Source organism: Bactrocera neohumeralis, chromosome 6, assembly GCF_024586455.1.
Source record: "Bactrocera neohumeralis isolate Rockhampton chromosome 6, APGP_CSIRO_Bneo_wtdbg2-racon-allhic-juicebox.fasta_v2, whole genome shotgun sequence".
Classification (NCBI taxonomy): domain Eukaryota; kingdom Metazoa; phylum Arthropoda; class Insecta; order Diptera; family Tephritidae; genus Bactrocera; species Bactrocera neohumeralis.
This window is the reverse complement of record NC_065923.1, coordinates 50,445,611-50,469,789: the sequence shown is the minus strand read 5'-3', so window position 1 is coordinate 50,469,789 and position 24,179 is coordinate 50,445,611. Positions and strand designations below refer to the sequence as shown.

Here is a 24,179-nt window from a genome sequence, read left to right as displayed (position 1 = left end):
ACGGTTGTTAGCCGACCAATTTTTACCAAATAATTTTTTTTACAAAAACATATCAACACGTTATTTTTAAAACTGCATCATAATAAGAAGTTTTATTGATATTTTTGAGAATTTGATAAAAAGCTGTCGGGTGCTTGTATTTCATTCACAATAGATGAAAATTGGCCATTTTTAACAATGTTGCCAACGAAAACTCTAAAATTTTGAGAGTTATTTTTTTCAGCAACGGAGTTCATCCTGAATTAATCCCAAAAAATGCAATTAATCTGGTTTAACGCTGCCGTCTGTCAATGCTATAACCCTATATCTATCTCGATTAGTTTTAGGTGATACGTACAACCGTTAGATGAACAAAACTATAATGCTCTGTAGAAACTGATTGCATAAGTATATAAGGAGTTTGGTTCAACTTGAGTTGAATTGCTTTAACTTCAATTCAACTGAATGCAGGTGAGAACCGTAATAGGGGTGTTTATTTAGTTTAATAAGGTGTCTACAGACATGACAGATAATGTTCCCTAAAAAGTAAACTTCTAAAACATGTTACTATTTTTTTAAATAATATTTGTAACATTCAATCTTAGTTACCTATTTTTTAAATTGAATAAGAATAATCGCCTGAACAGAATAGAAGGTCGTCCAGAACGAGGCATGTCTTCAACGATATTTCGACCGTCTTTGAAGGCTTTGTATCACTCGCAGGCTTGTGTTTTTGATAAAACTGAATCACCGTAAGCCTTTTCCAACATTTCCAACGATTCCGCACACGAAATTTGGTTAGAATTACAAAATTTGAGAAAAATTCTTTGTTCGATAGTTTTATACATTGTAAAAATCGCAACGCACTACTGAGGTGTAAGCCGGGCTTAAGCAGCTGTTGTAAACCAACGCTCATATTTGGCGTAGTAGTTAAGAACAGTCCTACCAACTTAGCAAAATACATTTTTTAGAAATATCATTTACCTGGGGAATTTAATTACAATTTACGGGTGCTTTTTTGTCACAATGAACATATATACGTAGGTAGCTATATATATTTCTGGCCTAATAATATAAATAGGCATATTTATCGATGAATATGGTTTTTTTTTTAAATTTTTTTTTTTGTCGATTGCTGTTTTGTTTTGGGCTCATTCGCATAGATCCATGATCTTATAAACGTCTTTTGAAGCACCGCGATCGTATTTTTTCAGCATTTCTTTACACCAATCCACACGAGCCTTTTTTTTTGAGCGATTGTCAAATTGTGCGGGATCCAACGAGAACAAACCTTTTTTACGGCCAGGTGTTCATGCAATATCGAATGTATGCTGGTGGAAGAAATGCATAGGCATGCCTCTATCTGAAGGTATGTTACATGACGGTCTTGCATTATCAGTTCACGTACGGCATCGATGTTTTCTGGCACAACGGCTGTTTTTGGACGACCTTCACGGAATTCGTCTTTGAGCGAGCGTCGGCCACGATTGAATTCGTTGTACCAGTTTTTCACAGTGCTATAGGATGGTGCTTCATAGCCATACAAAGATTTTAGTTCATCGATGCACTCTTGTCGTGATAATCCACGTCGAAAGTTGTGAAAAATGATCGCACGAAAATGTTCACGAGTTAATTCCATTTTTTGGCCGAGATGAATTTTTGAATTCCCTGTAAATAAAACAATTCACGATTAAATGACAAAACGTTCTGAGTGATGTTATGCTAAAAAATGTCAAACTTTCCAATGGAAATGTCAGATTGCACCTGGCAACACTTAGTGTTGCCCTAGGCCAGAATATATATAGCAGCCTCCATACATATAGTAATTTTCGGCTTTCCACTTAACTTTAAACTCTTTTTCGTTGATCAATGATTTGGTTCAGAGAATACTGATAATACAGATTAAATGCACAATTTCTCATACGTTTTGTTCCGTTGTTTTTTATTGGGGCTTGATTTATATACTGCAAAGTTGAGAATGGAATGGAATTCATATGTTTTCGGCTATAGTTTGATTTACTGTTTTTAAACAACGTGATATTATTGGTGTAGGTCCGCAGGTAGGAATTTTCTTGTTTTTAAATTAATAAAATACAATATTTGATTTGTAATCCAATCAAAATCTGATAAAATAATGTATGTTGAATTCATTTTCGAGAGTGTGCTTTCCATCTGAACGTAGCCCTCTACACTTCTTTTCTTCTTCAATGATTTGCGTTATAGCCGAGTTAACAACAGCGATAATCGTTTCTAAATGGCACAATTGGATATTCAGCGTAGCCAGGTTTGTGGTCCTTTGTTTTTTCCTCTGCTTACCCCGGCGAGTACAGCGTTGAATACTTTATGGATATTTTCGTCCATTCGGACAACATGACCTAGCCAGCGTAGTGTCTTTTAAGTCGCTGAATGGAATTCATAATCTCGTACAGCTCATCGGAATTCGCCGTGGCCAACGCGCAAAGGACCATAAATCTTTGAACTTTTCTCTTTTCGCAACGTCGACTCATCCGTTGTTGACATCTAATTTGGTTGATATTATTGGGTTTGTCGAGAGGACTTTCTTTTCAATTGCCTACTCAGTCCGAAGTAGCACCTGAATTTTCTTGACATTGTTTTTTAAATTAATAAAATACAATATTTGATTTGTAATCCAATCAAAATCTGATAAAATAATGTATGTTGAATTCATTTTCGAGAGTGTGAAATGTTCAGCTGCATCTGAACGTAGCACCTCTACACTTCTCTCGTTTACAATATGTGGATGCATCCGAACTTGACTGTTTCTTACTTGTTTCAAGTTATTATATCGTTTCAAAATCAAACTAACCAAAATACTTAGCATCTGTTAGGCCATCTGAGGTGTAAAATGTGTATATAATATGAATAAAGACTGTCATCTGCAACGAGTAGGCGCTACACACTGGTTTTAATGTATTATATGAAACGCAAGCTTTTATTAAATTTCTGTGTATAGGTGCAAGAAAGAATGACCTATAAGAAAAATTCACTTTGACGTGCAGTTGCAATCTTGTGGCCACGGTGGATTACTGCTGGTTTCATTAAAGCTTTGAGAAACTGATTAATAATTCTTGGCAAAACAAGTAGAAAATAATGCTGTGTTTTGATTACATATCGGCAAACATGAGACACAAACATACTTACATACATTCATATGTACATATGTATGTTTATGAAGGCTATGAATTTGTAAAACAGTGCGGTTGAAAGTGTTGAATAGCAAAGAGTAATCAACTGTTGTGGATTTGTCACCCCCAGTTAAGGGCGTTTGATGTATTATTCGGTTCATTTGGTCGACAGGTCTAGACAAACATTATGCGACTACGAGAATACGCTTAATAGGGGAAGGACATAAGTGGCGAATGTACAAACAGACCGCATTCAATGCCACACACTCGCTTTTGTGGACACGGTGAAATCTGCTTTTATTTACCACAGAAAAATAATAATATCTGGACCTATTCTTTAAATATGATAGATGTATATGTACATAAGTATGTATGTATAACAGAAGAAGCCATCTTTGACACATACATATTTTTAGACGTTCCAGCATAGTCATTATCAATCGGCACTAAAATTTTTGCATTTGATATACATATATTATGTATGAGTTATCTGCGAGTATTAGATTTACAATCAACATTCAATAAAAAGTTACCTCAAATGAATATCTGAATGATTACGTATAAAATGTACTGAAGAACCCCAAAAACGCCAAGAAAACCTCATATTATATTAAATTTTTGTACATTTTCTTCGGTTGGAGTGTATTGTAAAAAGTGTTTGTAGCAGACAAGCACTTCGCCGTCTTCTATTCAAATTATTTTATCATCTACAGTTGGGGTTAAAATTTAGCCACACAAACCTGATCTTCACTTTGCTATGTAACTCTATTATTCCGCCTAAACGATAACGTTAATGACAAAAATATAACCCCCAAACTAACTTTCGCTTTAAAGCTGAAGGGCATTTGCACTTCAATCGAGACTAAATTTCACAAATGAATTGGCGCTGAGACTACTTACAAGCGTACATATGTATGAAGTATATATATATTTTAAATAAATATACCCTGCAGGGAGTGCACCATCAAACTAGTCGGGAAATATACTGGTTTACATACAGAATAAACTGAGTGAAATTTAACTAGTTAGGAAAAGCTCAGACTTATATCAATTATAATGGATGATTCATTTCGAAGTTCCCTACTTGTTTAAAGAAAAAATCAGAAACTTCAAATTTAATGGGGAATGTTTATTATCATTCGATTGAACATTCATTGGCATTTATTTTTTGAAGATTATCTTTCAAACATAGACCGCGGCTAGGTCTCAGATGGTCCATCCGTTGAGTACAATTTTCGATGACTCGTTCGAGTATTTCGACTGGTAACTGGCGAATGACACGCGTGATGTTTTGCTCCAAGACCTGAATCGAAGCGGGATTGTTCATATATACTTTAGGCGTGACATATCCCCACAGGCAAAAAAGTCTAATGGTGTGATATCACATGATCTTGATGGCCAATCAATCGGCCCTAAACGTGAAATTATCTGCTTACCGAAGTGATCTCAATAAATCCATTGATTGATGCGATATATTGGAAGTATCGCCGTACAGTTGAATCCAAATGTCGCCGAGATCACGGACTTCAATTTCAGGTCTTAAATAGTCGGTTATTTAAGGGCGCGAAAACCGTCGCCATTGACGGTTACGTACTCACCGGCATCATGTTTGAAAAAATATGAACCGATGATTGATTGAAACCGTTGTTTTTTGTGGATGAAATGACAGCTCTTGAATCTCTTCAGATTACTCTTCATTCCAAATGCTATTCTGCTAATTTTGCTAGCCCATAGTTCTTGCACAAGCTGTATTTTGTACGCTTTTAAGTTAAGATATCCATACGTCAGTACGAGTTGGTTCGAATGGCGCCGAATCGACTCTCCACGGTCTTCTCAGATACGGTTGCTATATTTTCTTCACTTCGTGAAGAAAACGTGGTCTATTTGTATAATATTATTCAATAATGAATGCTGGGTCTCAAGATGGGTGATGAGGTTGTAAATAGTACTCTCAGTAGGCTGATTACCATAAGTTGAGTAAAGTGCGCGAAACACATTGCTTACAGAACGTGAATTTTCGTAATAAAGTTGAACGATTTGTAAACGTTGTTCAGGCGTAAGTCTTTTCATGATAAAATGCCAAACAGTACTGAACAAAAATAACGTGACAGCTTGACACGATTCACGCGTGATCTGTCAAAAAAAGGTTATTGAAAAAAGTACCTCTACTTGGATCACCCGTTAAATTTTTTTTTAAATTTATCTGGTTCCTTCATTTTTCAACATATAACTCAAGAGTCAACGCCGCTATCGAAATAAAACTTTGCATAAATAGCGCCTTTGAGGTACTCCATTTCAGGTCTAAACATTTTCTAAACCGGACCATAACTTTCCAATCTCCGAAATAATGATTTTATGTACTCCAGCAGACATTCTACCGAAAATATCGATAAATCAGTGAGAACTTTATTGAAATTCGGAGAGAATATTTTTCTGATAACATTGTGCCCTTCTATCCAACAGGTTAAAATTGGATCAATATTTCATATTATAGAGATTGTAAAACTTCTTTTTACCTACATATATACCGTACCTAGATGTGTGAAATCTGTTTGCCAATTATCCCAGCTCTTCTATATTAATTATCATAATTTTCGTTAAAATTGGGCATTGATCCAAACACAAAGTTTGTTTTGACATAAGGACACAATATTGTTAAGGAATTTAGCACTTAGGTTAACATATTATGTATGAAAAGTTATTATCCGGTTTCCACCATTTTTATACTCTCGCAACAAAGTTGCTAAGGAGAGTATTATAGTTTTGTTCACATAACGGTTGTTTGTAAGTCCCAAAACTAAAAGAGTCAGATATAGGGTTATATATACCAAAGTGATCAGGGTGATGTCTGTCTGTCCGTCCGACCATCTGTCCGTCCGTCCGTCCGTGCAAGCTGTAACTTGAGTAAAAATTGAGATATCATGATGAAACTTGGTACACGTATTTCTTGGCTCCATAAGAAGGTTAAGTTCGAAGATGGCAAAATCGGCCCACTGCCACGCCCACAAAATGGCGAAACCCGAAAATTTATAAAGTGTCATAACTAAGCCATAAATAAAGATATTGAAGTGAAATTTGGCACAAAGGATCGCATTAGGGAGGGACATATTTGGACGTAATTTTTTTGGAAAAGTGGGCATGGCCCCGCCTCCTACTAAGTATTTTGTACATATCTCGGAAACTACTATAGCTATGTCAACCAAACTCTACAGAGTCGTTTCCTTCAGGCATTTCCATATACAGTTCAAAAATGGAAGAAATCGGATAATAACCACGCCCACCTCCCATACAAAGGTTATGTTGAAAATCACTAAAAGTACGTTAACCGACAAACAAACAACGTCAGAAACACTAAATTTTACGAAAGAAATGGCAGAAGGAAGCTGCACCCGGGCTTTTTTTAATAATTGAAAATGGGCGTGGCCTCGCCCACTTATGGACCAAAAACCATATCTCAGGAACTACTATGCCGATTTCAATGAAATTCGGTATATAAATTTTCTTTACACCCTGATGACATGTACGAAATTTGGGTGAAATCGGTTGACAACCACGTCTTCTTCCAATATAACGCTATTTTGAATTCCATCTGACGCCTTCTCTGTATAATATATAGTATACATTAGGAAATGAAAATACAATTCAATACTAAAGTACACAAATTGATCTAATCTAATTAATTTTACAGCAAAATAAAAAAATATGTAAATGACGGATAATGAAATCTCGATTATCACTTTATCATGCAATAGTATAAAATATTCGGTGACACCCGAACTTAGCCCTTCCTTACTTGTTAGACATCGGATGGCACACCTTAAGAAATGATACACTATTTTTGCAACGTCTTATTCGAAATCTTCATCGGTCCTTGATTTATACAGCATAAAGTGAGAGGAACAAATGGAATGTAAAATTTAGTTATATGGGAAGTAGACATGGTTGTCCGATTAGTTTCTCAAAATTTCACTTTATAATACACATAATAACGTCATGTTTCCACCTAATTTGCTTGAATTTGGTTTATTATAGTTCTTAGGTATGAAATTTAACCTAAAAGTGCGTAGAGCATAACTCTTTTTCAATTTTTACTCCGCGGCCTTTCCGTTCCTTCTCCTGACATATTTATTGGGTAAGTTATCGCACTTTCAGTAATCTTCAACATCGCCGTTATATGGTTAACAGGCGATTTGATACCTTACATCACATTATAGTTATGTATATACCTTCAGCTGCGATATAATTCATTATCATTTCGTCCATCTGCAATATCAAAATCAACTCATGGTGGCAGGGCCACGACTATCAAATTTGATCAACTATAACGACTACAACCACGCCTACTTCCCATATAACAAAATTCTAAATTTCATTTAATACTTTCACTTTCCAGTACACAAATCCAGCACACAATTAGTGATTTTGAGGTATGCGAGCTGGCTGCTAAAAATTGTCAAAATCGGATCATAACTACTACTATTTAAGAACCCACATACCGAACATGTGGACCCCAGTGCGTACGGCCGACTTTTTACCGAAATTATATTTCAATCTGTGAAATGAATCGGGTCTATTCTTCCCTTAACCTCCATATATCTCATGTAAGACTTTTAAAACATCAAAAGAACTTGTATCTTTAATGAAATTAGATGGACACGTTTCCTTAAAAGTTAAAAAATTATGTTAATGCTTTGGCGCTCAATATAAATTATGCTTGGTCTATACTTCATATCCGTAACATATTAAATTTCGATAAACTCAATATAACAATGTTAGCCTCTTCAGGTTAGGTCTACTTTAGTTTCAGGTCAGGCGGTTATATCACATTTTTATACCCTGAACAGGATATATTATGTTTGTCACGAAGTTTGTAATACCCAGAAGGAAGTGTCGGAGACCCTCTGAAATATATATGTATATAAATGATCAGTATGTTGAGCTGAGTCGATTTAGCCATGTCCGTTTGTCTGCCTGTCCGTCCGTCCGTCCGTCCGTCTGTATATATACGAACTAGTCCCTCAGTTTTTAAGATATCGTTTTGAAATTTTTTTTTCGTCAAAAAAAATATCAATAAAGTATTTTTTTATACCCTGAACAGGGTATATAATTTTAGCCACGAAGTTTGTAACGTAGGAAACACCATACGCGGTCCTTTGAGAAAGAACAATGCAGTAAGCAACGGTGCATTATCGTGGCTCAAAAACTAAGAGCCCATAATTTCGGCCTCTTTTTACGAATAGCTTCGCTCAAATGACGCAGAACATTCAAATAGTATTCTTTGTTGATAGTTTGGCCGGTCGGAAGGGATTCGGAGTGCACCACACCGCTATAATCGAAGAAAACTGTCAACATAACCTTGCTTTTTGACCTGCTGTGACATGGTTTTTCGGCTTCGGCTCACCTTTGCCACGATATTCGGCTGATTGATCGTCTGTTTTCGGATCGTACACATAGATAAAAGACTTATCGCCAGTAATAATGCGTTTCATGACATCCTAGTAATCGAGAAGCATTGTTTCACAGACGTTAACGCGACGGTGTTTTTAGAAAAAATTGAGTAAAATCACTCAATTCCAATTCGTTCACTTTTCTTAGACCCAAATGATCTATCAAACTGGTTTTCACTGATCCTGCCGACATTCCAACGATGCCAGTAAGATCTCTTACTGTTAATCGTCGATTCTCAAGCACCAATTCCTTTATTTTATTGACGTGTTGATCATCAGTGGATGTTGACGGCTGTCGTGGTTGTGGTTCGTCGTCACCTCATTCTTGACATTCATTGAATAATTTGCATCAATCAAAAACATTTGCCCGCGACAAACAATTATCACCGAAGGCTTTTTCCAAGATTCCGAACGTTTCGGCACCAGAAATTTTATTCCGCACACAAAATCTAATAGAACTTCTTTGTTGAATAATTTCACTCATCGTAAAAATTGTCGAATGCACTTTATTCACTTCAGAAAGACAAGCGTATACTAAACACTAATGATTATTTTGATCACAATCATACCAACCTAGAATTTTGGATTTTCGCGCGAAATTTAAATCAAAAAGTCTTACTATTTTTTGCTCACAAAAGTATGTCCGACTATCTGTTTATACGCGAAATCTTCTCAGTTTTTACGTTATCGCTCTGAAATTCGGAACACATCCTTCTCCCTCCAAGCAGCTGCTGATTTGTCAGAACCGTCGATATCGAACTTCAGTATCATATGCCATACAAACCAAACGATCAAAATTAAGTTCGTGTATGGAAAACTTTTATTTGACAAGATATCTTCAGGAAAGTCGGCACGGTTTAATATTCAAGGTTACGCTAAAATACCTGAAAATATTTTCCAAATCTGATCTCTGTAGCTTTCATACAAACTTAACGATCTTCGCTCAGCAATATCCCATAGCCTTAAGTATTAGAACTAAGTATCAATATTTATTGTCTATATAGACAATAAAATTTACTCCAAGTCATATATCGAAATATTCAGACCAAATTTATATTTTTTATATCATTTTATTTTTTTATATCAACTTTCATAAGGAATTAATAAGTTTCGAGTATAGATGTTGTTTTTAATCCAGCACTTCAAAATTTCAAAAAGTAGTGGCATACGTTAAAGGGGGGAGTTGAGCACTTAATTTTTTCCATTTTTTTTTGTCTTAAATGAATGTTGTGTCAAAATGTCGATTGAAGCAAAATTGGCGGTCATGTGTGCGGGGTATATTCAAAAAAAACTGAATTTCGTATTTTTGAAAAAAAAAAAATATTTATTATAGTTACTACATTAATATTGTTGTCTTTAAAATAATCCCCAATCGATATTATGCATTTTTGGCAGCGCTTCTTCTAATTGTCGAAACGGTTCTCAATCTCCACTTTTTTGGATAGCATTTAGCTCTTTTAGCGATGTATGATGTAAACCGTGGTTATAAAACGATAATCTTTAAAGTTCTCTTTATTTTTGGAAAACAAGAGTGAAGTTGCGGAATTCAGAGACAAGAAACGAATTGTAAACTTTTAACAAACGAAAATAGCCGAGCTCATAAAAACCCGTCTAATTTCAGCGGCTGCTAAAGACAAAGTAAGCAAAGAATACAGCTGAAAATTGTGTCGTACTTCAGGGGCACATATTCCTGAACATACATAAGTAAAAATTGACAATTGGGCTCTGCAGAACTTCCAAATTCCCATTATTTTTTAACACACCTCGTATTTTTATTGTACCCTGAACAGGGTATATTAAGTTTGCCACGAAGTTTGTAACACCCAGAAGGAAGCGTCGGAGACCCTATAAAGTATATATACAAGGTCTGTCGCAAAAGAAACAGGACTGTTAAAAAAAACAACAAAAAATTAATATTTTTCAAAAGTTATATTTTTTTATTCAAAGTAGTTTCTTTGTGCTTCGATACAGCGTTTAGCCCGCTCAATTAGCATTTCAAATGAGTGTTTAAGGTCATTTTTCGGAATGCTCTTGAGAATATCGGTCGTCGCCTTTTGGATAGCTGAAATGTCCGGAAACCAGTGTCCTTTCATGGGCAAATGAAGTTTTCCAAACAGGTAAAAATCACAGGGTGCCAGATCAGGTGAGTAGGGTGAGTGATTAATGGTTAATATGGAGTTTTTTGTCAAAAAATCAGTGACAAGCGTCGACCGATGGCACGGCGCATTATCGTGCAACAGGCGCCAGGACCCTGCCTCACGGTATTGTGGTCGAGCACGACGAATGCGTGACAAAAGACGCTTCATAACACCAAGGTAAAACATAACATTAATCGTTTGACGAACTCTCGGTGTACAATACCCTCGGAATCGTAAAAACAAATCAGCGTTGTCTTTATTTTTGACTTCTGAAGGCGACTTTTTTTCGGCTCGTCTGGATGCTTCATTCGGCACTTTGACGTTTGGTTTCGGGATCATATTGAAAGCACCACGTTTCATCACAAGTCACAATCGAATATTTGTAGTTTATGTCCGTTCTCGACTCCTTAATCAAATCTCTACAATATTGGATTCGTAGCAATTTTTGCTCTTCAGTCAATTTGTGCGGAACAAACTTGGAGCACACCTTCCGTAGACTCAATTTATCTATCAAAATGCGATGAATGGAGTCTTTGGTGATATTTAACTCCAATTAACTCCTCACGACCTTCTTGGAATCGCTTAAACCACTCACCCACTCATGCACATTACTACGGGAGAGGCACTGATCACCATAAACTTTTTTCATCATTTGAAATGTTTCAGTAAACGTTTTCCCAAGTTTAAAACAAAATTTAATATTTGCTCTTTGCATTTTTCATACTCTCGCAACAATGCAGTTTTGTTTTAAAACTAAAGAGTCAGATATAGGGTTATATATACCAAAGTGATGACCAAAAGCTGTCTGTCCGTCCGTCCGTGCAAGCTGTAACTTGAGTAAAAATTGAGATATCATGAGGAAACTTGGTACACGTATTCCTTGGCTCTATAAGAAGGTTAAGTTCGAAGATGGGCAAAATCGGCCAACTGCCACGCCCACAAAATGGCGAAACCGAAAACCTATAAAGTGTCAAAACTAAGCCATAAATAAAGATATTAAAGTGAAATTTGGCACAAAGGATCGCATTAGGGAGGGACATATTTGGAAGTAATTTTTTTGGAAAAGTGGGCGTGGCCCCGCCCCCTACTAAGTTTTTTGTACATATCTCGGAAACTACTATACCTATGTCAACCAAACTCTACAGAGTCGTTTTCTTCAGGTATTTCCATATACAGTTCAAAAATGGAAGAAATTGGATAATAACCACGCCCACCTCCCATACAAAGGTTATGTTCAAAATCACAAAAAACGTCAGCAACACTAAATTTTACGGGAGGAATGGCAGAAGGAAGCTGCCCCCAGGCTTTTTTTAAAAATTTAAAATGGGCGTGGCGCCGCCCACTTATGGACCAAAAACCATATCTCAGGAACTACTCTACCGATTCGTATATAATGTTTTCTTAACACTCTGATGACATGTACGAAATATGGCTGAAATCGGTTCACAACCACGCCTTCTTCCAATATAAAGCTATTTTGAATTCCATCTGATGCCTTCTTTGTATAATACGAGTATAAACATTAGGAACCAATGATGATAGCGGAATAAGACTTTACACAAATACGGTATTTGAAAAATATGTAAATGACGGATAATGAAATCTCGATTATCACTTTTGCGAGAGTATAAAATCGAACTTAGCCCTTCCTTACTTGTTGACCGATAACATCGATTGTAGTTATCCAATTGTCTTAAATTTTTTACGAAATGTCAACAAGAGATCAAACTTGTTATTTCATATACCCACCAATAGGTGGCGTCACCACAAACAGTTATATTTAAAAAGTTCTCTTTCTTTTGCGACAGACCTTGTATAAATGATCAGTATGTTGAGCTGAGTCGATTTAGCCATGTCCGTCCGTTCGTCTGTCTGTCTGTCTGTATATATACGAACTAGTCCCTCAGTTTTTAGGATATCGTTTTAAAATTTTGCAAACGTCATTTTCTCTTCAAGAAGCTGTTCATTTGTTGGAACTGCCGATATCGGATCACTATAACATGTAGCTGCCATACAAACTGAACGATCGGAATCAAGTTCTTGTATGGAAAACTTCACATTTGACGATATACATATCTTGACGAAATTTGGTATGAGTTATTGCTCATAGAAATAATGTAATATAGGAAGAAATTGTTCAGTTCGGCTATCTATAGCATATAGCTGCCATACAAACTGAATGATCGGAATCAAAGGCTTGTTTGGAAAACTTTCGGATTTGACGTGGTATCTTCATGAAATTTGACATGGATTACTGCTTAGGGTAATAATATAATCTCCGAAAAAGTTGTTCAGATCGGATTACTATAGCATATAACCTCCATACAAACTGAACACATAGTTACTAAAAGAGTGTGAAGGGTATATTAGTTTCGGTGAAGCCGAAGTTAACGTTTTTCTTGTTTTTTATATCTGTTTGTTAAAGCGTTTTCTTCCCAAAATCACGTTTTCAAAGACAGTGCCCCTTATAACTTCAAGACTACCGATCCATTCGAAGTTTTATGCTTATTTCAATATAAGTATAATTTACGAGGCAACGCCGCGGCTCGCCGGAGCGTTAAATTCAAACATGTTTTTTTCTCCAAAGTGTTCACATAAATGCAAAATTTAAAATTGGAAAACCCTTTCGGCGTTACCTGGGAATAACTATTGTCTGACGAATGAAATTTAATCTTTCCATTTTGATAATAGAACGAACCTCTTTTTTACCTAGACGCGTTCGAATAATTGTTGGCATTGTCGCATTTCTTTCTATACAGTACCATTGGTTTTAACAGTGTCGTCACAAAAATATTCACAAAATACGAATTAAATCTGTTTTTAAACATATTTTTAACTATAAAACACTAAAATGAGTTGAATATTAGTAAAGCGCTCTCGATAATACTAATTTATAAATATAAATGTAATCAAATAAACCGTTAAAATGGAGCTCTGAATTTGGTTTTATTTGCGTTTATCGCATTTACTTTGATTTGCATTTATACATACATACTTATGTATATGCTTATACACAAGAGGCATAAAACTTAGAACACATTCTGCTTCAGTCATATTTTTAGCAATCGTCGCTTTCTTTTAATTGTTAGTAATCAAGCATATACTATATGTGTATGTATGTAACGGTACATACTCACTTCTTATGGCATGTCAATACGTTACATGCTCAATATTACCTGCCAAGCGTTAGCATCCAAAGTTGCCAGGAATGACATGTCCAATTCCTGCAATAAGTGCGATTTATTGAAATTAATAATATTATGTTTAGTATTTGTGTTTTGAAATTCACCTTCCTTCGGAAGTTGCTTGGGAAATCCAGTGTGAAAATTACTACTGAACTTGGGTGGTTTGATTTTAAGATTTCGTGCTTTTCTGGATTTCTTACAAAACGGAATTTGTCGTTAACACATTCACTAACACATCATTGATTTGTCGTTTCTACCGTCGGCAATGCTGCTAACCTTATTTATGTATAACTAAGTACTAAGGATTACTAATAAAATTTTCACAAACATTCAATTAAATCTTCACGTGCATACATATAAAGCGGTCACTATTTTCGAAAGCAGTAGAATATTGCCAGTATATTTCGGAATTGAGTTATACAAATTTGAAAAAGGCCCTCATCCGGTGAGTTAATTTCCGTATTGTTTTACCGTTCGGTTCACTTTGTCTTTTCAGAAATTTTTTTACTTATGCATACTCCAGTTGTACTAGATATTCCCTGCAAAATAATGCGCCGAAAAACAACAATAACTTCCGAATCCCCCTTGTGGTTTCGGCCACAGACTCCAGCAAACTTGCAAGCGTGATGATATTCCTGGGTGATTGCAGCGAAGACCCAGCCTTTGGCTATGTACTACCTGGGGGAGTACACTTCGCAGCTTCTGTGATCGACTGTGCTATGCCACATTGGGTTGATGTTGTTGCTTCTGCTGCTGCTGCACTTGGTAACCATTTTCATGCGTATGAGCATGAATGCTGACTATCATCGTGCGAGTACACCTACTCGTGCCGTAAGATAGCGAGGGCTTTCCAAAACGGAAATCTCTTGTAGTTGCGTTTGCGTATGTACATGTGTACATATGCATGTATACAGGCATAAACATGTGTATATAATGGCCATACATTCATCTGTATGTATGTATGTATGTTGGGATGGCAGCATGCATGCACTTAACTGCCAGGGGGTACGCAAGTTTTGTAGTGGTCGCGTACTGGCTACATACGTGATTCTCGGCGTTTTCCCCACCCTCACCTGCTGAGGTAGCTAAAATCGTAGAAAAGATAGGCATACGCCGGCCATCTCAAGTAACCAGGTGGAGGAGGTGAAGAGAACCATATCTACGTGCTTACATATGGTACATATGTATGTACATATGTACTATATACATAGATTTGTAAATGCTATACTTGTGAGCATTCTCGTAGCTGTAGCCATATGAACGTACATATGCCAAAGGCCATCCTACAAATGGATTTGCATGTAATCTTATGCTCGTTTAAGTGTAACGGTATATGTGTGTGTATATAGTTTAATATATGTTCACATGAATCCTCTACCTTGATTTAATATTTGCAGCTGGAGCTGAAACAGCGCGCAAGCAGGGACTTTGCTTATTTAAGCCTCGAGGCAGGCAAACTTTCATACAAATACCCCTCGCAGTCTCAAGCATCCTTCCGCAACACCACCACGCATACATGCCTATATATTTTGTATATATGTACATACACACATACTATGTATCTTTGTATATGCTATATGTTATATAAAAGTGTACAGCAATGAGAAAAATAATTGTGTTTCTTAAATTTTATCTTTTGGATGGCATCAAACCAAAATGATTTTTGTTAAAGAGATTGTTTTGTAATGTTTGCTGGATACATCGACGTCAATAGATAGAAAAACGTCAAAAACATTTGTTATATCTCAATAAAGCGCAGTTTATGAGAATTTCTTGTTTAATTTTCCAGTTGGACGTTTCTTTTTTAAAGACCAACACCAATTTATCACCAAGCGCCGATCCCATCAACCTTAACACTTTTCTTCTATAAATTTTTTATGCCGGTGGAACTGCTCTCACATTTCGTACTATAATTTCTGAAATATCCGAAAATTTACCCGGTTGATTGCGTAGATTGTCTGACTTGATACTCATATTTGTTTTCGAATCTAAAAATTTGTCATTATATTGTCCACAATTATTTCCTAATCTTGTACTTTATGGTTACCTAAAAAATGTTCGAAATCAACACTAAACTTTTCCAAGCTTCACTTTCGGGAATGACCATAACTTTGATAAAACCCGTGTCTTTCATTGATTGCCGAATTTGAGAACCATAAAATATTCCACATAGTATACACTTCTTCGGAACTTTTCTGCAAATGTTATCGGGTTATCCAAGTAGACGTACTTTTTAGTCTTTTTTTGACAGATCACGCGTGGGTCATGTCAAGCTGTCATGTTATTTTTATACTCTCGCAACAAAGTTGCTAAGGAGAGTATTATAGTTATGTTCACATAACGGTTGTTTGTAAGTCCTATAACTAAAAGAGTTAGATATAGGGTTATATATACCAAAGTGATCAGGGTGACGAGTAGAGTCGAAATCCGGATGTCTGTCTGTCCGTCCGTTCGTGCAAGCTGTAACTTGGTAAAAATTGAGATATCATGATGAAACTTGGTACACGTATTTCTCGGCTCCATAAGAAGGTTAAGTTAAGATGGGCAAAATCGGCCCACTGCCACGCCCACAAAATGGCGAAAACCGAAAACTTATAAAGTGTCATAACTAAGCCATAAATAACGATGTTAAAGTGAAATTTGACGCAAAGGATTGCATTAGGGAGGGGCATATTTGGACGTCATTTTTTTGGAAAAGTGGGCGTGGCCCCGCCCCCTACTAAGTTTTTTGTACATATCTCAGAAACTACTATAGCTATGTCAACCAAACTCTATAGAGTCGTTTCCTTCAGGCATTTCCATATTCAGTTCAAAAATGGAAGAAATCGGATAATAACCACGCCCACCTCCCATACAAAGCTTATGTTGAAAATCACTAAAAGTGCGTTAACCGACTCACAAAAAACGTCAGAAACACTAAATTTTACGGAAGAAATGGCAGAAGGAAGCTGCACCCAGGCTTTTTTCAAAAATTGAAAATGGGCGTGGCGTCGCCCACTTATGGACCAAAAACCATATCTCAGGAACTACTCTACCGATTTCAATGAAATTCGGTATATAATATTTTCCTAATATCCTGATGACATTTACGAAATATGGGTGAAATCGGTTCACAACCACGCCTTCTTTCAATATAACGCTATTTTGAATTCCATCTGATGCCTTCTCTGTATAATACGATATATACATTAGGAACCAATGATGATAGCGGAATAAAACTTTACACAAAGACGGTATTTGAAAAATATGTAAATGACGGATAATGAAATCTCGATTATCACTTTATCATGCGAGAGTGTAAAATGTTCGGTGACACCCGAACTTAGCCCTTCCTTACTTGTTATCTTTAAAAAAGTAGGGAGCTTAGAGTTCGGGTATAAGCTTCGTGCTCTATGCGTTTCGCGTAATTTTGGAGTAGTCTCTGCCTCATGTGGAATACATTTTAGATGGATGCATGGAATATTCGCATTTTGCCAGGATATATGTAAATTAATACAACTACAAGATAGGTACAAAGGTGTAGATATGTAAGCATATACACATATTATATATATACTATATTTCATAAGTATGTTTACTTGGATATGACTCCTATGTACTGGTAAGTCCTACTCCCACTACATTATGAAGTGCAAGAATAATGCCTTTTCTGCCCGAGAACATTTCGCTTTGGGGATGATTCTGCATCTTTATTCCGCCGCCCTTCGTGGAGCGACATCATTGGTACTGTAGCTGATGAACTTGCGTACATATATCGACCTACATGGTTATCTACATAGTATGTATATTATACCTATATAACCACATTCATAAGCACGTAGCGCTGAATTGAACGAACTGCACAAAATGTACATATGTATGTGTGTATCGACGACGATTATCCCGAAGCAAAACTTGAGATGGCGAACCAATTCACTTCTGGGGCATTCGTCTACTATTTGCACATATCATGCGAGTAGCTGCGGACCTACGCCGGTAGCAGTCAGCGCTGCCTGCTGTTAAAACTCTCCGAAATTCAGCAGACCTTTCAGCGCATGTACAAAAATTTTCTCTTTAATAAAAAGACTCTCCCGAGCCTTTACAAGTACATTTTCAAATATGTAAAGTCAGATTTTAGAAATATTGTGTATGGAACTGCGTCCTTATTCAAACGTTACTCAAACAGTATGGAAAAACCATTTCTATCAAATGTAAGGATATTTTCATAATTTTATAACGGTAAAGTACAGTTTAGTTAATCGCAAATGACGCGGCAGTTCGAATATGAAATAATATTGTGAAAATAAAGCGTCCACCGCCACCAGAGGAATAATTCATAATTACAACTTTTTATCTTAACAATAAAAAAAAATTATTAAAAGGTTATAAATAAAAATACAGAAATAAATTTAGTTTATAACAGATTCATTGAATTATATATTTTTATTCGTCCTACAGTGAGTGCTTCTAAAATTCCTTTTTTATGAAACTCGCCTTCTATAGTTGGAATAATTATAAAAAAAAAAACAGATATTGGTTTCTTAAAATATTAAATTTATTGATAAATTGATGCATCTTACAAAATAGCGTCCGTGGGGTAGTCGTCAGTGTCGTATTTATGAGACGTTGTAACAGGCAAGTGTAGTAGTCGGTTGGAGCTTCCGCCGCACACATTTCGGTCAATTTCGCTTTAGGTTCATCAAAAATCATTTTGGAGTTTTTTTATGTTTGGTCCGCCGGCTGTGAAGCACATACATATGTACATGTGTATTTTGATTTCTGATTTCAAAATATATGGGTTCAATAACCATAGGATTCCTAAGGATACATTTAATACATTCAATATTTTCTTTTATATTGGTTGTCAAAAAAAGTCTTGCGGTATTTTCGCTAGTTGGCACTGAAAGCGCGTAGTTCTAGTTTTATTCGTCGCATCGGGTCATGCTACACCTTTTTGGAAAGCTGATTTCACGCGCTAACACGTGTTTGATTAATTGTCGTTTCTTTTAAGTCGTTCGTGAGTTATAGCGTCGCAAACGTGGAGCAAAATAAAGAGGAAATACGGCATATTTTACAGTACTACTACGATAAAGGCAAAAATGCATCTCAAGCCGCCAGTAAAATTTGTGCAGTTTATGGACCCGATACAGTTTCAATTCCACCGCACAACGATGGTTTCAACGTTTTCGTTCTGGTGTAGTGGTGTCGAAGAAGCGCCACGCTCCGGAAGGCCTGTCGTCGGAAATTGCGATAAAATCGCTGAATTGGTCGAAAGAGACCGGCATAGTAGCAGCCGTAGCATCGGTCAAGAGCTGGGCATGAGTCATCAAAAATTAATTTCAATTTCAATAAAAAAAAAACTCAATCAAAATACCGCAAGACTTTTTTGACAACCTATTATAAACATAACATCAATACTTGAATAAAATGCTGCCCTTTTGAAATTAGGCAATATTAACTAAAAAAAAATTTAACGCTTAAAACAAAATATGTCAGCACATTTAACAAGAAAAGGTTTCGTATACTTCCTAGAAGGTAATTCCCCTTTTAACGTAGCGGCTTATTTCGTTTCAAAAGATTGCTGAGATTATTGTGTGCTCAGTTTTAATTCGACTAAAAATGGCGTCTAAAAAGAGAAGCTCCCAGCGATGAAAAAAAATTATACCAAAACCAAAAAGAAGAAAAATATTTTCGTGAATTAGGTCAAATTGTAACAAGATCTCATACTTCTGAGCAGTAAGCGGGACAAACTTTCGAAAAACATTGTTCCGTAGCATCAAAACCTCGTTCTGGCAAGTAAACCTAGCGTGAAAGATGTGAAATATTACTGTTATTAAACAAAAACCTGAGGTAACGGTTTCTCAAGTAAACGAAAATTTCGAAAAATCGTTCAATAAAGATATTCATGGGGATTCCGTAAGGAAAATATTAAAAAAATGGTGATACCCATATATACATATAGTCCAGGAAGCCATACATTTTCTTTTGGAAAAGGTCCTATCCTCCAATAAAAGCGAATACTGCATTTTGGCATTAAAGAAATAAAGCTTTGGTAGCGTAAGAGCGGTACAGCCCTCGAATTAGGAAACCTCTTACCGCCTGTGAATCAAATTTGAATGCTTTAAAGCAATATTGTTATCTACGGAGACTTTCAGCTAATGCTTTGGCTGATTTTTTTTTCGTTTTTAGTCAAGAAAATACATATTGACATTTCTACTAACTAAGAAATCTTTAATTTTTGTTTTATCTAATCTTGCGAATGGATACTTTGTTGGTTCATTTTATTGAGAAAATTGCTGTTTCCATAAAACGAAAGTGGTCATTAAGCACTAGAAATTATTTCATTAGTTTTTTGTAATTTTTTCATAAAAATGATTCCAATACCATAACTTGGTACAAAAAGAAAGAGAGCTTATGCTATAACATTAGAAATCTTTTGTGGGTGCTCCGAATCATATCAAACTCTCTCACAATTGTTTCACTTTTAGGTCGGTCGATTGACCACCAAGATCGTGTGATATCATACCGTTAGACTTTTTCTTGTGGGGATATGTAAAGTCTAAAGTCTATGCGGATAATTCCGCTTCGATTCAGACCTTGGAGTAAAACGTCGAAATACTCGAACGAGTCATCGAAAATTGTACTCAACGGATGGACCATTTGATACGTAGCTGCGGCCAACATTTGAAAGAGATAATCCTTCAAAAAATAAATGCCAAAGAATGTTCTTTCGAATGATAATAAACAAGTTGAAGTGTCTGTGTTTTTTTTTTTAAGTAGGGAACCTCGAAAAGGATACTAGCTTCATCCGCAGTTTTACTCCTTTAAATAAATTTCAAAGAGCATTAATATAAAGAAAATATATATGTACATATAAATAATGTTGTAGGCGGTTAGTCATGGAATGGATCAACTTTGTTAGGTCTTATTTCAATGGGATCATGTGCCACTCTTCGAGTATGGCAGACTTTAGTGCAGTGCGATTTTTGAGCTTCGGGTGGGTTATCAATGACCTTGCTACAGTTAAAAAGAAGCCAAGTCCGCACTTTATGTTTTCTTTATTTTTTTTCTCCCACATTCTTGTTTAAGTTAGTTGAGGATTTTGGACGACATTCCTCATGATTAGGCGAGCAAGGCCTAGAGAAAAACTGATAAAAAGGTGGGGCTCCTTCCTACATGGCATTGAATAAGTTGTATGGAGTAAGACGGGTTTCAAAATTAGCATTGTAAACGTGTCTGAGGTGAATAGCTTCATTGGAAAACTTAAAAGACATATCAGCGGTATACTTTTTTGGAAACTGTTTCGCAGATACGTTAAGTTCATCTTCTTTCTTATCATAAAACTGCCATAGAAATGAGAAGGATTTTTTCTGTCGTTGCAAAATATTTGAATTCAATTTCTTCTTTACAGCAATTTCTTCAAGTACATAGGCCGTTTCCGTGATGTGTGTTTTTTTTTTTTTGCTAATGGGAACATCGTCTCGACATGCTCTAAATTATCTGCAACAATTTTGCATTCATTATAAAATGTTTTCCACTGGTCACGCAGAAATTGGAAATCCACAAGAAAGCTTTATTATTTCTAACTTCAGCGTTGATGGTGACTTTGATCTTTTTGAGAACCAGCTTGTTTAATTAATTAACTGAACCATATGGAGACCATCAACACGAACTAAAATTTGCTCATATATTTCAAAATTCCATCAATGTCTGGAAAAAATTCGTAGGTCGAGTTTTAAGTTTTTTCAAAGCGTTTGTCAATTCGAGAATACTAAATGACTTTATGGCATCGATTCTGGCAGAATCTGTATTAGAAAAACTGTGAAGTAAATTGAGTATTTTGAATTTCAGAATTTCCCAACATTAGGCTATACTAATGGATTATCCAATAGGGATGATATGATTTTTAAGTATTATTTCGGCCATTTTCAATATGACATAATCTGTAGTTTTTTCATTGTATTCAGTAATGTTTACAATTTCGATATGGAGGGATATACTCAAGATGTTTACAAATTATTATAAAAAAATTGTTACTCAAGACGTTTACAAATTATTATAAAAAAAATTGTTTTACAATTGCAACTTTTCGTGCGCTTTTGCCATTTTATGTTCGTAATAATAGTCTAGCTCTGCTCGCTATTCTTCTAATTGTTGAAAATTTTGAGCGCACATTTTTTACTAATAAGACCAAGAACTGCTCGACTTAATGAAAATATTGCTGCCGTTCAGACAAGTGTTGCTGAAGACCGGAATTTGTCGATTCCAACATGCTCTCAAGATTTGGGACTGTCTCAAACCGCAACCTGGTGGGTTTTAAGAAGGGATTTGGGCTTGCATGTATATAATATTGTCCTCACTCAAGAACTGAAGCCATTGGACCACCGTAAACGTCGTGGATTTGCTGATTTTACCTTGGAACAACTTGAAAGCGATAACGATTTTTTAAGAAAGTCATCTTCTCCGATGAGACTCACTTTCTTCTGAGTGGTACGGTAAATAAACTGATTCTGTTGCGAAGAAAATTCACAAATTATTCATGAACAACCAATACATTCACCTAAATTGACAGGTTGGTGTGGTTTTCGGTCAGTTGAAATCATCGGTTCGCATTTCTTTCGAAGTGAAGGCGGTGACACCGTGACTGCCAATAGAGTGCGGTATACCAACTTTTTATGATCGTAATTAAAACAAGATGTGATTTAACACCATTGGACGTGAGCGGTGTCTATGTACGCCAATAAAGAAGAAGAAGAATTTCCATTGGTCTTTAGCAGTAAACCAGACGCTCTTAAAGCTTTAGAAGTCAATATTGATTGTGCTATTCATGGCTCATCATCTTCATCGAATTCCGAGCAAAAGAACTTGCAATAGCTTTGCCGGTTTCTTCGTGACATTCTACAAAAGCGAGAAAACGTTCCTTTATCGGTAATGACAATCATTAAATAAATGTTCGAGTTAATCTCCTATCAAAATTCTAATTTTTAACTATTTCGAGAACTTCGGATGTGGTGAAATCAGAAGAGAAGGGATTATTTGAAAACAAGAAGAAATTGAGCTATAACACCCTTCACAAATATAACAGATCCTTACAAGAACTTGGGTTTCATCGCCAGTGTTTATGGCAGCTATATAGTGCTTCCATCTCAACAATTACTTGGAGGCTGTACCGCTGCTTGCATTATAATTTATGCAAATTTTCGTAAAGACACTTTGTCCAATAAAATATTTTCCTCACAAACACATGACCGACGGACGGAAAGGTTATATATGTATATACATTAGGGTGGATCAAAAAAAGCTAATGTTTTTTACTGCTTCGTAAAACACTATTGGTTGATAGACGAAATATTTTTTGGAGTAGTTGGAAGCGAGATACAAATGTTTCTATCTGATAATAAGAAAAAATAGAAAACTGTTAGGCGGAGGACCTTCCCATTCCAATTAAGAGCTCATATTTGGAGAGCCTTTCTTCGAAGTGGCTATCAACCAATTTTGCAGAGTACTAAGCCTAACCTAACCTGACAAGCTGGCCGATAGGAATAATGCTCGACTAACAGAAGTTTTTAGACAGGAGCATACTCTTGTAGAACCCAAAGAGGTGATCTAGTGGCTGATGCCCAAAGCATACTAAAATTATGGAGGGAACACTTCTCCAACCTGCTGAATGGTAGTGAAAGCAGAACATCATGAGATGGTGAAACCGATTCCCCAATCGATGACGATTGAAGCGGACGTTCCATTGCCAACCATGAAGAAGTTCGAATGCAATTAGCCGTTTGAAGAGCATCAAAGAGGTGAGGGCTAATAGATTACCGGCCTATTCAACTTCGACGGTGAGGAAATGATAAGAAGCATACATCAGATTCTTTGTAGAATATGGTCGAACGAAAGCATACCCGACGATTGGAATTCAAGTGTGCTCTGTTTAATCCACAAAAAAGAGACCCCACAATCTATCGAGTGTACTGTGTGCAAGATTAAAGCCGATCGTTCGATACCAAACGAGGTTTCAAAGCTACTTTTGACAAGGCGATTCCTTTGGTGCGATTTCTTCAAAAATATACTGTTAGAGAAAATAGAAAATAATTCCTCTCGAGATGCAAACGAGTTTAATCGAGCAGGTACCATCTTCAATATAGAGTGAAAATAATAGCTGTTGGCGTACGCCGATGATTTTGATATCATTGGCATCAACAACCTAAACGGCGCTTCTGCTTTCTCCAGACTGGATAAAGAAGCGAAACAAATGGGTCGGGTAGTGAACGAAGGCAAGACAAAATATCTCCTGTCATCAAACAAGCA

At 36.1% G+C, this 24,179-nt stretch overlaps 2 protein-coding genes across 3 annotated transcripts in view; one reads left to right on the top strand and one right to left on the bottom strand.

Annotated features, from left to right (window-relative positions):
• LOC126763455 (transcription factor AP-2-epsilon) overlaps positions 1–14,710 on the bottom strand; it is a 112,382-nt gene extending 97,672 nt beyond the window's left edge. For both annotated transcript variants that reach the window (XM_050480986.1, XM_050480987.1), the window contains exons 1-2: positions 14,000–14,710; positions 13,887–13,934 (exon numbers count right to left, since the gene is read on the bottom strand). In XM_050480986.1, coding sequence (XP_050336943.1) covers positions 13,887–13,925 — 39 coding nt within the window. In that variant the 5' untranslated portion in view covers positions 13,926–13,934; positions 14,000–14,710. The remainder of the gene's footprint in view (positions 1–13,886; positions 13,935–13,999) is intronic.
• A 3,316-nt stretch (positions 14,711–18,026) lies between these two features.
• Positions 18,027–24,179, top strand: part of LOC126763452 (protein cortex) — a 39,833-nt gene continuing 33,680 nt past the window's right edge. Inside the window, exon 1 of the mRNA XM_050480981.1 lies at positions 18,027–18,085. Within this exon, the coding sequence (XP_050336938.1) occupies positions 18,062–18,085 (24 nt within the window). The 5' untranslated portion in view covers positions 18,027–18,061. The remainder of the gene's footprint in view (positions 18,086–24,179) is intronic.